At 43.9% G+C, this 19160-nt stretch overlaps 1 protein-coding gene across 9 annotated transcripts in view; it reads left to right on the plus strand.

Annotated features, from left to right (window-relative positions):
- LOC123990727 (protein FAM184A-like) overlaps window positions 1–19160 on the plus strand; it is a 114465-nt gene that overhangs the window by 40591 nt on the left and 54714 nt on the right. For all 9 annotated transcript variants that reach the window (XR_006830705.1, XM_046291538.1, XM_046291539.1 and 6 more), the window contains 5 exons: window positions 5109–5963; window positions 9391–9526; window positions 11779–11960; window positions 14334–14519; window positions 18865–18987. Coding sequence is in view for 8 of the 9 variants with exons in the window: in XM_046291538.1 (XP_046147494.1) it covers window positions 5109–5963; window positions 9391–9526; window positions 11779–11960; window positions 14334–14519; window positions 18865–18987 (1482 nt within the window). In the remaining variant the exon portion in view is untranslated. The remainder of the gene's footprint in view (window positions 1–5108; window positions 5964–9390; window positions 9527–11778; window positions 11961–14333; window positions 14520–18864; window positions 18988–19160) is intronic.

Consider the following 19160-nt stretch of genomic DNA (forward strand, 5'->3'; position numbering starts at 1 on the left):
TAGTCTGGCCCATATCCCTCCCTGTTTCAGCCCCCCAACAGAGGCCCACTGAACCCAAGTAACTGAGGAGTGGAAGAACACTTACCTCCTTGGCAGACAATCTGATTCCATATTGCCTCGCGCAAGGAGCATCATGTAACCTGGACAGCTCTTTTGAAGTAAACATTAAACACTGTTGAGATGATGGCGTGACTATTAGATTTGGGATTGAGCATATCAGACTTGGCAGCGTGTGGAATGTATCTCTGTAATACCTCCCTCAACTCCACAACCGTCCAGGGCCTGGTTTCCAAGGCGGTGCTTTAGAAAGTTGTTCGTCGCTGTGCTGATAGAGCGCTATGTACAAGGCCAGTCAAAGTCCTCTAGTACTCCACTCCCTCTGCCTGATTTCTCCAGCTAGTCCCTGGGATGAGGGGGAGAAAGGAGGCCAACAGAAGGGCTTTTTCTTCCCCGGCTGATCAGCCTGTTTCCCCCTAGAGCGATGGATCACATAACAAATTCTCCACAGCACGCTGCCTGCGATGCGCTCTGAAAAGGATGCTCCGAACCCCACTAGGAGATGCCTTGTCTGTCGCCTCACTCAAAAAATAGGCTCCAAAATACTGTTGTTATTTTGATGTGAAGATATTGATCTATAAAGAGCTTTTCTGTCATTTCCAGATCTTTAAACCATTTTGTCCTCTTGCATTGTTCGAGGTGTCATCCAGTCATGTGTGGAGACATGATCACATGCACATTTATACAGGCAGCTTCTCCAGCAAACGCCACAGTCTGTTCTCATCATGTTCTATGGTAAATAGCTACAGAACAAAGCAAGTCATACATACGGATATTTTGACCAATAATGTCTGTCTCTCTACTCAAAGTTATCTGATTGAAATGCTGTAAAATGACCTCAAAGTAAGAAATGTATTTGAGTGGCTGGTAAGACCTAGTAGGTCCAGCCCTGGACACATTCTCAGACAGACGTTTACACTGTTCCTTTCCAGCAGATAATTACAGATGTGTTCTGCTTTCTGTGTTCTGCCCTGCTGACAGCCTCCTAGAGAGGGTGCTGCCCAAGTTGGATGACATCAGGGGCCTGGCAACTGTGCCTTCCAGCAGCAGGCACTAAATCCCCCTGGTAAAACAGACTAAACCAGTCAAGGCCGGCTAAGGAAATGGGAACCACTGTAATCAAGGCTTTTCTCACCACCCAGTGCTGCAGTCTAGTACACAGTATTAGAGATTGATCAGGCAGTATCCCAAAAGTTGGCATGAGTCCTCTGCATTAGTATCTGAGTCCTCTGGTTTCATCTGCTTTAGTATCTGAGGAAGATCAGGGACCCTAGACAATGCTGTTGGAAGGAAGCATATTTACAATATTAAAATGAGAGGCATGTGATTTAATTATCTTAATCAACCATTACATTTCTGAAGGAGGAGATTGCAGTGCTTTAGAATTAGATCTCATTCAGTTAGGCTTTCAGGGTAGTTAGATGAATCAGAGACAAATTGGGGCATGAATCATTTGTTTTGCACCCACACACTAAAGGTAACCACTCCACCCTCCATTAACACAGGCACTTCCTGTCTGAAGGCAAGTGGAGCCCATCACTTTCTGTGACCTTCGCCATGTGTCTCGGTTGTAATTCAAATGTGTTAAATCTCAATGGAAGACCGATAGGGAAGTCAACGTTTCTAATCTCAGCCTACAGTACAGCGCATCATGATTAGACCAAGAGTTGTAAATGAATATTGCAGATTATATATAGAGCGTGTGAAATATTCATCACTGTAATGAAGCTGTGGAAAAAAACATCTATCCCAATAACTAAGAACGCACCAATACAGTTACGCAACAGAACAGAGAGAGGCACGCCAACACAACATCAGTGAGTGAGTGTCTGGAGTTTCTCTATGAAGAAACACCATATAGTGCATTCAGAGCAGTGACTCCCAGAGCAATGACACTGCAATCAATCAAACCTGCCTTAGATAAGATGACGCAATGACTTGTGTAAAGACTATTTACACAACTACTGCCTATGTACGCAAACCGTAATCTTCTGTCTGAGAGAGGCTTAAAAATGAGAGCGGGAAAAAGAATACATTAATATGTGGACTGCTGCTAAGTCAGGCTTTTAAAACAAACATATTCACCATCAGGCCATGTAAATGCTGCAGTGGGGGTGTCACACTGCTGGAGAAGCTCATCATAGTGTTCCCTCTGTATGAAACCAAGTAGCGTTTACAGAGCCAGCCCAGTCCTACCCCATCATCTGCCTCAATTACCTTCTGGATTAAGGTGCACCTTGCAGTTTAGTGGAAAATGTGCATGTAATTACTGTAATTAGCACTAGACTATCTTTCGACTTCATTCTATCCTTTTCCACACTTAATGCATATTCAGTAGCTTAGCGAATCAGCATCTCACTTCTTTAAGGGGCCTCGAAGGTGGTTGATGTGCTACAGTATATTCGTACGTTACTTAGTCCAACTAATACTGAATACGAGTCAGGAATTAGGTTTACAAAACTGGAAACATAAGCAAGATTGCCTTTGTGTTGGCCTCAACTGAATACTGATGCAGACAGTCAATGGCAAAGCAATTGAACATTGATGACCGCCCGGGCATTGAGATGGCAGTCAGTCATTCTGCAGGGCTGTCCGTTAAGGCTGAAAATACATCATATTTTGATCTCCAGCACAGAGCAGAATGTGATTGCAGCCTCACCAAGGCAGTTACCACCGCTCAAAGCTAATTTGGCCCCGTTTACCGAGTTCCCCATTGTATTGAACAACGTGTTACCCTTCCGCACTGCTCTGCAAATGGCGGTAATAATATCGATCATCAAGGTCCCATTTGCAGATGTAAAGACATTAGTAATGACCCCTGCACTGGGCAATATGAGTGATTTTAAAGCCCCAGTGCCAGGAGAAGAGGAGAAGTAGTGGATTTGTTAGTACTGAGCCCTCTCCTGTTGAGGCAGATGATGCCTCATGCTGACTTCAGCCTAGATATGAACACCCACAACCAGAGAGCTTTGAGTTGACCATCCCGGTTCATTTCTATGTCTCAATCTTGTCACCTGGAATCCTTGATCATCATTCATTTATGGCAATAAGTCCGATTTCATACTTGTTTGTGTATCAGTATTCTGTATGACAGAGTCTGATGGGGAATATTGAGTAGTTCGCTCTGAAACCTTAGCCCAGAACCATCTCCAGTGTAGCCCTGAGGTGTCTTTGCCTTTTGTGATCTAATGGATCACTCTTTCTTCTCTATCTTCGGCATCTTCAAACCATTCTGGGAACATGAATGAGGCTTAACTCTCTGCAGGTGTTATGACTGAGATAACACATGCCTAGCTTCAGTAGCACTAAGTAGGTCCAGGCCAACTCTTGGGGCGTTTGGCTCATGTTTCAGATTGACTACATCCCATCAGTGATGAATGTATACATCTAGAATCACTGATTCAGCTTTCACATTTTTTGGCGCAAAGTGCACAAGGCTGGGATTTCAACCACTCAAAGTTTGCCTTAGTGGGATTGACCATATAATTCTATTGGAGTCAGCCAGCAGTTCCACACATTGATCTGTGGAGGTGGGAACGGCTGATGTTAATAACACATGGAGACCTTTTCCGCTCACTTATCCAGGCAGCAGCAATAATTTACTATGTTGAGTTGGGAGTTTGTGATCAATACATAACTATGATGTCGATATTTTTGAGAGTGAGAGAAAGAGAGAGAGAGAGGAAGGCAGGCAGCAGGCCAACAGGGTTCCTCTCAGGTCAAATGGAGGAGAGAATCATCATGGGATGATGACATCACTGCACACTTCTCTGCCAAAGCCATTGTCTCTCAGTCCACTGCTTTCACCCGCTGAGCCTATGGGACTGCAGACCGCACTCTCTATCATCTCTCTCTCTCTTTATCTCACTCTTTATCACTCCCTCTCTCTCTTCATATGTGGCTGGCTAGATTGCCGCGCCAACACCAGATAGGCCCAGAACTTTTAGCTCTTTCCCCTAGTCATTTGTCAAAACAATTATGGAAATGAATTCTGACTCAGCCCTCATCGCTCGTGAGAAACTTCACAAGCTGGGGCCCTTTCATTCCCATAGAATGCCTTTCATTGAGGGTATTAAAAGATTAATATTATGTTTATAATGGGAATTGAGCTGGGATCCTGCTGCATAGGCCTTTTATCTCCTTTGAGAGCTTGCCATGCGATTGAGATATGGCACAGCAGTAGAGGTCACAATAGCAAACAAGAAATGCCTGTTGGTTTAGTATTTACTTGAATAAACCTTTGATTAAAATGTTGTCCTACCTGGCTGAGAACAATGTATTGCATCTGCTCTTATTTGATGGAGAGCTGTAACGGACAGTCGTACGGGTGATGCCAATAGGAGTCGGTTTAAAAATGAACATTTTCTGAACATTTGAACATATTAAAAACACAGGGAAGTTGGCAACACGTTTAAGAGATGCACAGTCCTGCCCCGGTTATTTACCCTGGCATATAAAATATGGATACAATTCTCTAAAAAGGGCATTTTATTTTCCATTTCTACTCTATCTTCTTATGACAGGCGTTTTCAAAAGTATTAAAGTGATGAATTATTGACTAGGTTTATCTGGTGACAAAACAAATAGCCTTATTCCGTAGGGCAGCAGCCTGGAGCCAGCACCCTGGATCAGTAGAGGGGAGGGAGGATTAAGATTAGGGGGAATTTCTCATGGCTTTTGAACTGTAAATGTAAAACGTATTTCCCCCCTAAATTCTGTGTGACCAGAAAATCACTTTGTATTCAGATTATCCAGGCTTTCAGTTGGAAGTCATTTTTGGGATTTAAAGGTCAGCCACTCACTTAACTGTCAATCATCTGTCTCATAAGTGGTTTTTTGATTGTTGCAGGAAGTCAAAGTAATGATAAACCTTCAAGGTATCCCTTTTAGTTTGAGGACAATGCTAACACATCCCCACACAGTTTTAACTTTCTTACTGGTGAACATTTACTTTGATCTCCAGCACCCGCTCTAACAATCCATTGGATGTGTGTTTGTTCTATGCTTTCCTTTCTCAACTTTCATACTGATGCTCTCTTTGCCTTCCCAAGGTGATCTACGCTCTGAACACTAAGAACGACGAGCACGAGGCGGCCATCCAGACACTGAAGGAGGCTCACGAGGAGGAGGTGCAGCAGATCCTGTCCGAGACACGGGAAAAGATCATGCAGTACAAGAGTAAGATCAGCGATGAGATGGACCTTAAGCAGCGCATCCAGTCGCTCGAGGAGTCCATGGAGCTGCACGAGCGCATGAAGCGCCAGGCCCTCGCCGAGTTCGAGACCTACCGGCAGCGTGTGGAGGACATGCAGCTCTGCACTGAGGCCCAACACACACAGCGTGTTGTCACCATGTCCCGCGAGGTGGAGGAGATGCGGCACTCGTTCGAGGAGAAGCTGCGCTCTTTCGGCACAGCGCAGGCCCAGTTTGAGCAGGAGAAGAAGCTGGCCCTGGAGGAGCTAAAGGCCAACCATCGGCAGGAGGTGTCGGAGCTGCTCCGCAGCCACCAAAGCCAGAACCAGAACCACAGCAAGGACCAGGAGAAACTGGGGCAGCTGCACAAGGTGGAGGTGGAGTCCCTGTCGGAGCGTGTGGAGGAGGTGAAGGGGGACAAGAAGAGGCTGGTGGAGGAGTACGAGGCCAAGCTCAACAAGGCCCAAGCCTTCTACGAGCGCGAGCTGGAGGCCATGAAGCGCACGCAGCAGCTCACCGCAGATAACCTGCAGGCCTGGAAGAAGACTGAGGCGGAGCTGCGGAGGGAGTTCCACATGCAGGAGGCAGCGCTGCAGAAGACCCTGGGGAAGCTGCGCTCCGAGCTGCAGAGGGTGCAGGCGGAGGCCCGGGAACATAGGGAGAAGTCCCACAAACTGCAGGCCTCGCTCACTGCAGCCGAGAGCAATATCAAGGTAAGAGAGCCTGTGGAGATGCCCAACTGTGGCTTAAACATCCTAATGAAAGAGCCCAAAGCTATTAGTCTTAAAGAGATACATGAGTGAACATCATAGTAGAGCATATGTAGCATTGATGTTAAATTATCACTGTAATCTTTAAACCCTGTAATCCTTAAACCCAGAAAGCAGTTAATATCTTAATCCTGAAAATCCCATTGTGGTTTAATAGTCATTTAATGAAATGATTAGAAGTTCAAATCAAACTTTGAAGTATGCAGGATTAAAAAAGTGTAATCCACAGTTTGATCTAAATTTAAGGGTCCATTTAAATTGCCATAATTAGACCTCTTCATCATTCACACTCTCCTAATGTTTAATCATTTTGATTTTAACAAAAATGCTCCTACCTAGAATGCTCCTCCTACCTAGGGTTACACGATATGGGAAATGTTTTTATCAAATATTGCTGTTGCGATTTGATGTGCGATATAGATATAGACAGTTGGAATCATATAATTAAGCAATAAGGCATGAGAACCCGGGGGATTATTGTGTGAAAACTCCCAACTAAGGGCTGTTTTTAGGATGAGGTTATCACACAATAATCCTGGGTTCGAGGGCCGTATTGCTTTTATAAAATGGTTGGCAATATATTTAAAATATTAACATGTTTTCATTTCATTTTAATGAGTACATTTGTTTTATTTCATCCTTCCAGCAGACTATATAGTCCGGGCAAAAAAACAGTTCTTAGTTCTGAAGTTGCTGTTGTTCATTCTATTCATTCCATGTTGCTATGCTAAACACATCATTGGCATGTAGCTAACTAGCAGAGGTTCAATGATGATGAGAGACAACTAAATCATTTATAAATAGGCAACAGCCAACTGATTGTCCAATAAAATATTGCTAGGCTAACGTTACTTCTCCTTTGCTAGCTCGCTAGCCAACTAAAGCTAACACACTATCACATCAAGCAGCTGAAATAGCAGCAAACTATGTGCACTTTAGTTTGTTTTACCTTTGGATATATCCAAAGGAATTGCAATAGAAACTTTCTCATTATTCTGATGAATGAATTCGCCTGGCTCAGAAAAGCTGTCAGTCTCGTCACATTCATATGTGTGGTACGGTGGAGATGGCAAAAATAACTTTGCTTTTGACTCAATGTACCCTATAACACTGGTTATTACAGATGTCCCTTTCAGTCAGCCAAAGCCTTAGTCTCTGTAACATGTATTGCTGGATCTTTTTTAGCTACTTTCTCTGAATGTATTTTAATGGATCGCTCCCAGGAGCTCTTCCAGTCAGTTTATTATGGGACGGGTGCTCATGTGTGACACGATGATATCAGTCATGCTGCCACAATTTGATTTTTCATTAAGGGAAACAAAACAAACTGTGAGGGTGATTAAAGCGTGTCCTCTCCACCTAAACAGCTCATCACACACACACACCAGCAACTGCTCATCAGGGAAATCATACCACACGGACCAATCAGAATGCATCCCCTCTCTTACTCCTGACAACATGTTTATTTTACTTTAGCTAGCATGGTTTGTCTCTCTACAAAACATGCAGATGTCATTTAAAATCAAATGCTTACTTACAAGCCCTTAACCAACAATGAAGTTCAAGAACTAGAGTTAAGAAAATATTTACTTTTTAATACATTTTTTACTTTAGTTTATTTAGTAACACAATAAAATTACATAATAATAAAAAGGCTATATACAGGGGGTACCGGTACCGAGTCAATGTCCATGGGTACAGGTTAGTCGAGGTAATTTGTAGGGGGGCTGAATATAAATAGTCCTTGTGGCTATTTGATTAAATGTTAAGCAGTCTTATGGCTTGGGGGTAGAAGCTGTTAAGGAGCCTTTTGGACCTAGACTTGGCGCTCCAGTACCGCTTGCTGTGCGGTAGCAGAGAGAACAGTCTATGACTTGCGTGACTGGAGTCTGATAATTTTTGGGGTCTTCCTCTGACACCACCTGGTATATAGGTCCTGGATGTCAGGAAGCTTGGCCCCAGTGATTGGGCCGTACACACTACCCTCTGTAGCGCCTTATGGTTGGATGCTTAGCAGTTACCATACCAGGCGGTGATGCAACCGGTCATGATCAGTCCATGATCAGCTCTTTTGTCTTGCTCATGTTGAGGGAGAGGTTGTTGCCCAGGCACCACACTGCCAGGTCTCATCGTTGTCGGTGATCACTGTTGTGACATCAGCACACTTAATGATTGTGTTGGAGTCGTGCTTGGCCACTCGGTCGTGGGTGAACAGGGAGTACAGGAGGGAACTAAGCACACACCCCTGAGGGGCCCCGGTATCTATAAGGATAGATATAAACCGGGCCTTATGAGGGAATGTGGCACTTAAGGCCTAAGATACTTTACAACTCCAAATTCATATTTGGCAAGATTTCTGTGAGTTGCACCGAGGCATTCTTAAATTGAATATCATATTTTAGCTTGAGGACATATAGTCCCAAAATCAAAAACAAGTCCTCCCCACACCGATCCTTCAGAAAAAGGTTTACATTTTAAATTGACATCTTAGTTATTTAGCAGATGCTCTTATCCAGAGCGACTTACAGGAGCCATTAGGGTTAAGTGCCTTGTTTAAAGGGATACTACGGGATTTTGGCAATGAGGCCCTTTATCTACTTCCCCAAAGTCAGATGAACTTGTGGATACCATTTGTATGTGTCTTTCTCCAGTATGAAGTAAGTTAGAAGTAGTTTCGCGAGCCAATGCTAACTAACTTTAGCACAATAAATGGAAGTTTATGGGTATCTGTTAGCATGCTACGTTAGTCTACTACCTTAGCTTCCTTCATACTGAATACAGAGACATATAAAATGGGGAATTACATAAAAGGTCTCAATGCCAAAATATTCCTTTTATGGGCACATCAATGGATTGTTTTTCATCTCGTCGGCTTAAGGATTCAAACTAGCGACCTTTCGGTTACTGGCCTAATGCTCTTAACCTCTAGCCTACATGCCTCCCTGCTTCCTACTGCCCCACCAGACAAGTCAATATATTTACATATGCATTAGAACTCTTCTTCCACATGGACTATATTCCCATGGGAAATGTAAATCTAAGTGACTATTTCATGGCCAGTCCTTGAGAGCAGTAGAGAACATGCACCATACTGTAAAAGCTGTCCAATTAAGAATGAAACGTGGCTAGTTTCTCGAGCTCTACATCTCTACAGACAGAGTGCAAATGCAGGAAAGAAAAAAAGAGAGCGATGGAGAGAGAGTTAAATGATTATTAGAGCATATGAGTGAGTGATTCGTGTATATATACTGTTTCACTGTTCTGGCAGAGAGAATGAACACGGGTCAGGAAGTTGACCCTGTGTTATGCGTGTCTGTGCCTCAGGAGGGTAGGCTAACCTGTGCTCTGTGTGTCTCTGTCTATGCTCCAGGAGTTGAGCAAACAGCTGGACGAGGTGACGCAGGATGCCGAGATCGTGGCGATTCGACAGAAGGAGGCGGAGTGTGAGCTGGAGGCCACCAGAGATCGTGTGCAGCAGCAGGCCACAGAGATCCTCCTCAAAGCCAGTGAGTTAGCATGCCACCCTCCTCCCAAGCCTTTTTATCCTACACTCTACGCTATCCTTCTCTTCCCCTCTTCTTCCCTCCTTTCTCTGTTACAACCCACAGTACCGCACTACCTGAACAACACTAATTAACCACAATTTGAATAATGACCCACACCACTCTTAGTCCAAACTTGATTTCCCCCAACGTTTAAGTCTATGTACAGTTGAAGTCGGAAGTTTACATACACCTTAGCCAAATACATTTAAACTCAGTTTTTCACAATTCCTGACATTTATTCCTAGTAAATATTCCCTGTCTTAGGTCAGTTAGGATCACCACTTTATTTTAAGAATATGAAATGTCAAAATAATAGTAGAGAGAATTATTTATTTCATCTTTTATTTCTTTCATCACATTCTCAATGGGTCAGAAGTTTACATACACTCAATTAGTATTTGGTAGCATTGCCTTTTAAATTGTTTAACTTGGGTCAACCGTTTCGGGTAGCCTTCCACAAGCTTCCCACAATAGGGTGAATTTTGGTCCATTCCTCCTGACAGAGCAGGATTAGTTTTTACTGTGGATATAGATACTTTTGCACCGGTTTCCTCCAGCATCTTCACAAGGTTCTTTGCTCTTGTTCTGGATTTGATTTGCACTTTTTGCACCAAAGTACATTCATCTCTAGGAGACAGAACACTTCTCCTTCCTGAGCGGTATGAGGGCTGCATGGTCCCATGGTGTTTATACTTGCTTACTATTGTTTATACAGATGAACGTGGTACCTTCAGGCGTTTGGAAAAAGAAATCTGAGGTCTTGGCTGATTTCTTTAGATTTTTCTGTGATGTCAAGCAAACAGGCACTGACTTTGAAGGTAGGCCTTGAAATACATCCACAGGTACACCTCCAATTGACTCAAATGATGTCAATTAGCCTATCAGAAGCTTCTGAAGCCATGACATAATTTTCTGGAATTTTCCACGCTGTTTAAAGGCACAGTAAACTTCTGACCCACTGGATTTGTGGTCCAGTAAATTATAAGTGAAATAATCTGTCTGTCAACAGTTGTTGGAAAAATGACTTGTCATGCACAAAGTAGATGTCCTAACCGACTTGCCAAAACTATAGTTTGTTAACAAGAAATTTGTGGAGTGGTTGAAAAATGGGTTTTATTGACTCCTACCTAAGTGTATGTACATTTCTGACTTCAAATGTATATATCAACAACTTCAAGTCATGAAATATTAAAATAATGTTGGTTAAAAAAGTCTTTGCACCAGTTTGCATCAGATATTTTCACAGGTACACAGGCTCAAACCTACTCTATATAGGCTTCCAGCTATTCTCAATTATGTGTCACGCAACTCTTTGCTTTTCACTGGTATGATACATTCCCAGTGGATGGCAGAATGAACCAAAACCCAGATAGATGTGTTTAATTCATTCTGGAGGTAGATATCTCCAGCTTCAGCGAGTGTACCTGTTGACAGGAGATTGTGCTGTGACAAATAACTTCCCTCTTCACCCCCTCCCGGCTCTGGAATGTACCCTGATGGGGAGAGGCCTTACATAGACCCCCTCACCTAGCTCTTACCTAGCCCTGCAACATCTGTTGTGGTTCAAATGCCTGTCATACCGTGGTCAAGGTATACATCAAGGACAGGGAGAAAAAAAACCTTTTGCCTTTGTGTATGGAATTTTCTGTGGTGCCGATTGTGTAGCTGTGTAGTACTGTATATATCTGCAGCCCCATGTTTGGCATCAGACACAGAGAGGTTGCTGCTGCTGCTGAGAACACTCACCTCTTAGCTGTTGGAGAAACACTTAAAATATTAGCATCACGGCTACTTGGGCTAATCTGAACTGCTGTAACATAACTGTTTAATGGTGAAATGGTGTATCCCTGCATTGATGGTAGTCATGAGCCAAGGAGGTGAAAGCCGTTTTCAAATTAATTACGCCTAGTTTAAGGCGTGCTGCACTTTGCACGGTCTATACTGCAGCCAGCCCTGCTGTATACTCACAGCCATGCCTGTGTGATCTCATTTGATTATTAGTGATGCCTTGCTGCATCAATATTTCATCTGGCAATGAAATACTGGCTCACCGAAATGTCAATGTTTAAACAGTACATTGACCCAGGGCAACTCTCTGGTTATACTGCTGTTACAGGTAATGTCATTCTAATAGCCCTGTCTGGCTGGACTGTTTGTCACTGTGTTCTCTCTCTTCATCTCTCTCTATCTCTCTCTCTTCCTCTCCTCTGCAGGTCACATTGGCAGCCTGCAAGCCACTCAGATGAACCACGAGGCAGCCATCCGGGACCTGGAGTCTGAGAAGTCTCGTCTGAAGGACAAAGTGGTACGTCTAGAAGAGGAACGCGGGGCCCTGCAGAACAAGTCCCAGGCACTGGACGACAGGCAGAGGCAACAGATTCTCTCCCTGGAGAAGGTGAGCCTTCAGGGGTGTGGAGGGAACTGTATTTCTGCCACTGGAGCCTGGACTTGTCTGAGGACAGACTCTTATTCTGCACCAGCTCCTCTAAGGAGAAAATATTAGGTTTGTTTACAACAGATCTCCCCAGTTAAACACTCCTCACTGCTTTACTGGCCATCAGCTGCTGCAGGGCCTAAATCCACCCCTCCATGTTTAATTCACGACTAATGCTGAGCGATTAGTGCCTTGTGAGGTCGGTTTGACTATTAAAAAATAATCACGGTTTTCGATTTGTGTTTCAATAAAAAACAAACATTAAATGCGTTATCAAATAATGACATTAAAATTATTTTAGAGGTTCCCTCAGCCATCACCTGCCTTCTTCCTGACAGTGGGTTGAATGCTGTAACAACACAGAATTAAACTCTATGAGCCCCATGATGGTAGTGAATGCCCATCACTGCTGGACACTTATTAAACCATCATTTATTCACTTACTTTACTTACTTTAATAAAATATTACAGTTGTGTATATTACTTAGTTTTTTTTGTCTTTTCTTATTTTTCATTCCGTCATCATCTGACCACTGCTCAGACGGTAGCAGCCAGCCAGTCAACCATCTAACGTTATCTCACGTTTCTGTGGTGAACTAGGTTGATTATTTGCCTAATGAAAACTTCCAATCAGCCCAACGTCCCACATAGTTCTTGACAAATTCTCTCGTGAATAGTTTGATTTCTCCCTAGAGAAAACGGCGCGTTGAGCTCACTAACTAAATGGAATTCAAGTAATTGAACCAACGTCGGTCATTTAGTTGTTAAATAACCGAAAGGAAGCTCAACATTTTGATTAATGGCTCAGCGCTATTCACAAAGCTCAACATCTTGGAAAGAGAAGTTACTGGACAAAACCATTTTTTGTTGACGTTTAGCTGATTATTTCGATTTAGGAGACTACACTTTAGCTGTAAATAGACATCCATTTTGTGTCACAATTCGCTTCATATATCTCAACTATTAGCCATGGCTGCTACTTCCACTATAGTCAGCATTTTTCTTTCAGCCATGCTTTCTGGTTGTAAAATAGCATTTAACTTCAATTATTAATGTCAGATTACACATATAAACTCAGATTTTACGACTAAGCATTTAGATGGCTCCTTGGAAAGTCCTCCGTGCTCTCAGGAGTTACGGAGCCCTGAAATATGCATGGCTTCTGAACACACAAAACTGCAGATGGTCATGCTCCTTATTTACCAACAGTAGAGCCGAAGACAAAACTGCACTTCCCCCGTAAAGGGATGTCAAGTATAATCTATTTTTCATTCATCGTTTACATTATGGTAAAATGTACAGTTGAAGCTTTCGCAATATGCCGTTCTGCATGACGATATCAGTGGAGGCTGCTGAGGGGAGGACGCCTCATAATAAGGGCTGGAACAGAGCGAATGGAATGACATCAAACCATGTGTTTGACGTATTTGATATCATTCCACTTACTCTCCTGCCATTACCACGAGCCCGTCCTCCCCAATGGAGGTGCCACCAACCTCCTGTTATCAATACGCTCTCAAGACAGGGAGCGTGTTCTGTTGACAGTGACCCGCACCCCTCAATGCTATGTCCCCTGTCTCTCAATGACACATTTTTTTATTTATTTAACCTTTATTTAACTAGGCAAGTCAGTTAAGAACAAATTCTTATTTGCAATGACGGCCTACCCCGGCAAAACCCGGACGACGCTGGGCCAATTGTGCGCCGCCCTATGGGACTCCCAATCACGGCCGGATGTGATACAGCCTGGGTTCGAACCAGGGACTGTAATGAAGCCTCTTGCACTGAGATGCAGTGCCTTAGACCGCTGCGCCACTCGGGAGCCCTAGTCACTTTTAGCGCAATGCTGTAGCCTGAAAACCTGACCTCATCTCTCCAGTTTCCAGGAAATCTTCTGTTCTGTTTGCCATTACCATAGCCTTGAGTTAGGTGTTACTATGGCAACCTGCTGTGAACGGAGGTGTGAGTGAATTGTGCAGTAATCCACTGGGCCACTGGCATTCTGAGAAACGCTGCTCTCTCTCTCTCGTCTGGTAATCGAGGCCTCTCTCTCCGTTCGTTTTGGCTTGCTGCTTGAGCCTCAACTCTGAATGGGAATAATGTGTCAGAGGGGATTTGAAGCATCTTCAGGCTGTCACTTTCCTCCAGCCAGTTCACATGTTACCTGTATGTGACTGACTCAAACTCACTCAAATGACTCAAAGGAAATAGAAATAAGACAGTAATGAGTTTAGCATTCTGTTCACAGCTGGGTTTTAATAAAACTAGAATCCAACGTCTTTGGATTAACACAGGGCATAATGTCATGATGTTGTGTCTGTGTTGTTCCGTCAGACTCTACGGGAGGAGAAGCAGATGTATGAGAAGGAGATGGTAAACATGCGTGCCAAATACGAGGACGACGCCGCCCACTTCAAAGAGTCACAGACCCGGGCGCTGGAGGAGTTGTCGAAAAAACACCGGACCACCCTGGAGAACACACAGACTACTGCCGAGACGGAGAGGAGCTGGCTACTGGCCGTAAGAAGAGTTTACACACACACACACACACACACACACACACACACACACACACACACACACACACACACACACACACACACACACACACACACACACACACACACACACACACACACACACACACACACACACACACACACACACACACACACACACACCTTAGGTAACACTGCACTGAATCTATGCAACACACACACACAGCAGTGAAACTGTACCTACACACCTCAGCAATGGGATGGGATTGGGATTTCCACTGTAGAAACGATCACTTCACCTCCAAGCTATGATTTGCTATGATTTGGCTATTGTTATGAATAGCAAATGGCCTTGGCTTACGGGGTAATACATTATCTAATTGCATTATTGTGCATATCTATACCAAACTACACTCATCTGCTCTTGCAGTGCACAGTGCCATTACAACCACCCTAATGAACCAAGTCACGCAGGAACCAACAGCAAGACTAAAGAACAACAGTTGAAACAATGATACTCTTCTACTAATTGAATGTGGGGATAAGAGAAAAGGTCAATGCTGAGTCTGAACCTTATTATGAAAGCCCAATGATTACCAGTTTGAAATAGGTTTTTAATTAATCACGGACTACAAACAGCTGGTGGAACCACTCTGTAGAGACCGAGAAAGAGAGCCGTGGAGAGCCAGAAAGAGGGAGGGGAGAAGGGAGAGAGAGAGAGACTCATTACCATGGGCAGAACAGCTTATCTTTCCTCCAAGTCCCTCCATGTCATTTGCATGCATGAATTCCAGGCTTTTCTGTGCTGGTTTGGCTCTACGGCTTGTCAGAGCTACTTGTCAAGGCAGTCCCATGAGTGTTGAGAACAGCTCTATGCTGGTATAGCTTTGACTACCCTCAAGTGCTGCCTTCCATTCCACACAGAACACATAAGTGCTGCCACTATGGATGTCTAGTGGTTTAAAATCATACAGAAAGAGATAGGTTATATTGGTTGACAACAGACCCATCCAAAAACATCTAGTTTCCTTGCTGTAATGTGGTTTGTCACTAGTCTCCCTCAGCTTTTAGGGCCCTGTTTTGCTCAGTTCTTGATTAGGTATTTCTCTCTGTTCAGCCTTCTCTGTAATGAGAGCCCAGTGCAATGTACCTCTGCCATGTCTGTGTCTCTCATGTTGTGTCTGTGTGTCCCAGGTTGTGTCTGTGTGTCCCAGGTTGTGTCTGTGTGTCCCAGGTTGTGTCTGTGTGTCCCAGGTTGTGTCTGTGTGTCCCAGGTTGTGTCTGTGTGTCCCAGGTTGTGTCTGTGTGTCCCAGGTTGTGTCTGTGTGTCCCAGGTTGTGTCTGTGTGTCCCAGGTTGTGTCTGTGTGTCCCAGGTTGTGTCTGTGTGTCCCAGGTTGTGTCTGTGTGTCCCAGGTTGTGTCTGTGTGTCCCAGGTTGTGTCTGTGTGTCCCAGGTTGTGTCTCCCTCTTTTCCAGTGTGTTCTCTGTGTGTGTCAGAGCCCAGAGCTCTGCTGCCTCAGCTCCAGTCCTGCAGGCAGTAGAGCAGTGCCTAGCACCCACGCCTCGTTAAAAACTACCATGACAATTCATCTCCCCACCCCACCCCGCTCTGCTCAGCCCAACCACTCAAACACACACACACACTGTTCCAGGACCTGCCTATGCCGAGGTGTTGGAGATGCTGACAGAACCTGGCTCTCACTCTATTAAATAATTACTATTTTTTTGTTTTCTATCTGCTTGAAAACATCTGCTGCAGTGACATGACTAAACTGTCTGTTTTGATATCCCTGACTGATAACATATTCAATTAAAGCACTCAAAAGACATGCACGATTGACTCAGCCAAAATGCAATTAGTCATCTTTTTATTTCTCAGCTCGGTAGCTGCCAAAGGCTCCTGTCAACTCGTTCCTCTCCAACATGGTTGCATGATTTACTCTTTATGTAATAAAATACCGGCCAAATGACAGATGTTGGGTTAAGCCGATGTAATTAGCCAGTCCCTTGTTTATATCAGGGCCGGCCAACCTAACACCATTGTGGCCTCTACTCTCTGGCAATTTGAAGGATGACAGTGGCTTTCCTCATGGGCTTTGGAATGTGTGTACGTGCGTGGGTGTCTCTGACCCACAATGACCCTGTTAATTCTTCATCGTCAACACATTTTCCACTGTTTCTCCTTCTTGTTTTAAATGGGAGGAAATGGAGGTAAAGACCCCTCTTGTTCTTCCACCAGGATGCTATTTGAGCTCCGGAGTCTCATCGGCAGAGGAAGACTGTGATTACACCTGTCTGCACCTCACCAGCTGCTTTCAGGAACCTTATCTCAGGCAGACAAACGTTGGTCGATCGTGTGTGTGTGCGTGTGTGCGTGTGTGCGTGTGTGCGTGTGTGCGTGTGTGCGTGTGTGCGTGTGTGCGTGTGTGCGTGTGTGTGTGTGTGTGTGTGTGTGTGTGTGTGTGTGTGTGTGTGTGAGAAATTCTCGCTCTTTCAATCTATCATCTCTGCTCCTCGCTCTCTCAAATGGGAATGAAGAGAGCGGAGAAAGGAGAGCATAATGAAATGGGTCTATGTTTGTGCGGCGGTGAGTCATTGTAGTCGCAAAGAGCAGCTTGACAAGGCCATGTGGCGGCAGCTGACATCATATTTTGGGCCAACTCCCCCAGGCTCTTCCTCTGCGTACAGCAGAGAGTAATTTTGTCGTCAGCACCAAGGTGTGGGATGGACTTTTTAGTTTGGACACTGAGATAGAACTAGTGACTAGTCAAACTACCGTGGCCTGGCTGACAGATTTTGTGTGGCACACTAAACGTTTAGAAGCTTTGAAGAGTATGCACTCTTCAAGAAGCGTGGGAAATGAGAACTCAACGTCTTCGCACACACATCCCTTAACTTAACACCCAGTGTAAAGAAGAAACATAGGGGAAGACTCTAACAAGATTAAATGCATAATGTCATACACTCTTGTTGGGATGGGATCACGACACATAGTTGAGCTCCTATTTGCATATGTGAGTGCAGAGAAGGATGAAAACGCTAAACGATGTAGCCTTAACCTACCAGACTGCGCCTACAGTGTGCAGCGCAGTACTCAGCCTTAGTCCATTGCGCTGACCAGTCTTCTGCTCACCTTTTGAGATTGCACTTTGAAGTGTCTGTTGTATATTCCTTTTTGGGTCATTGGAAAGCATGAACCGAAGTTCCAGAGGGAACGGACCATGCTGCTGTGTCAATCCCCTTCTGGATCAGAGGAACCTTCATATTGGAGTGGACATGGTTCACATAGTAGTCTGTCACTAGTCAGCTCACTAGTCAGCTCAATGCATTTAGTGTTTATTTGGCAGTCATTGATTTAGCTCCAAGGCGTCCTTTCAGAGTTTATTTTATTTTATTTGACCTTTTTAACTAGGCAAGACAGTTAAGAACAAACTCTTAAGAGTAATATACTAGTCATAATGTTTTTATGAAAGTGGTCAAGACTTGTGTTTTCGTAGAAGATGTAGGCCTATATGAAGGGGTTTGAACAATGTCCTGTCCACAGTTGAATCAGCGCTGACGTTAAGAGATGCAGAGCTGTTGAGAATTTCATGAGAAAATCATCTTTTTGGCATTTCCATGCCTGGTGCTAAAAAATGCCACTCGTTCCCTCCATCTCATTGGCCTGTCCCTGCTATGGTGATGTCTACTGATTTATATTGTCACTTTGGTGTCGTCTACTGGCACAAATATCCTGCAATGAGAGTGAAATGGTAGACTAGCGATCTATGCCATACGAGAAATGTCTGAAGGCTGCATTTGATCTGTGATATCGCACCGTCACAGTGAAAAACTTTCCTCCCTGCAAATGGAATTCCATAATGTGACATGACTTTTATCAGTCAACACTGCATCATTCATTTGCTTTGCAGACATCCTTGTCTTGAGTGGCCTAACGTTGCTTAAATAATGAACTCACTCATGTCATCTGTTTTCCCAGCAGGATATTAACCACCTGCCCAGGGGTACCACATTTAATGTGTCACTTGTGATTTAAACACACACACACACAACCTCCTAAATATAACCGCTCTCAATACAAACCCTCCTCCAAAGAGCTCCACTGAATCCATATTACCGGATTGTGTAACAACGATGCTGACAAAACTCTTTTTATTAGTGTATTCATGTGAATAATGCCAACTATTGTCCTTTCATGTACTATTCATTCCCTTTAAACTGGCATTGATTTTCCTCATTGATTTTCCTCTAAAAGCACAATTATATCTACAAAGTATTTTCAATTCATAAAAAGCCTATAATATTGTAAGCCCTGTAATGGTTATTGTGCTGGTATTATTATAACAGTCTTTGTGGTATGCCTACAGGAAATGGAGCAGCAGTTTGAGAGGGAGAGGCTCTCATTGGTGGAGCAGAAGAACCATCTCAGACAACAACTGGACAGCCTGAGGGAGGAGCTTGCCGCCAAACTTGAACAAGCCAATCAGGAGGTCAGTCATGAGTCACTCTACCTATCGGATCTCTCCTCTTTCTCAATGAATTTTGACCATGTATTGTGGTCAGACACATAGAATTAGAATTACTGGTGCTAATTGGTGGTGTTTGAATTTTGACGCTTTCGATTCTCAGAAAAAAAACCAGGTTTGAAAGGAAAATAACAGTA

Source organism: Oncorhynchus gorbuscha, linkage group LG12, assembly GCF_021184085.1.
Source record: "Oncorhynchus gorbuscha isolate QuinsamMale2020 ecotype Even-year linkage group LG12, OgorEven_v1.0, whole genome shotgun sequence".
Taxonomy (NCBI): Eukaryota; Metazoa; Chordata; class Actinopteri; order Salmoniformes; family Salmonidae; genus Oncorhynchus; species Oncorhynchus gorbuscha.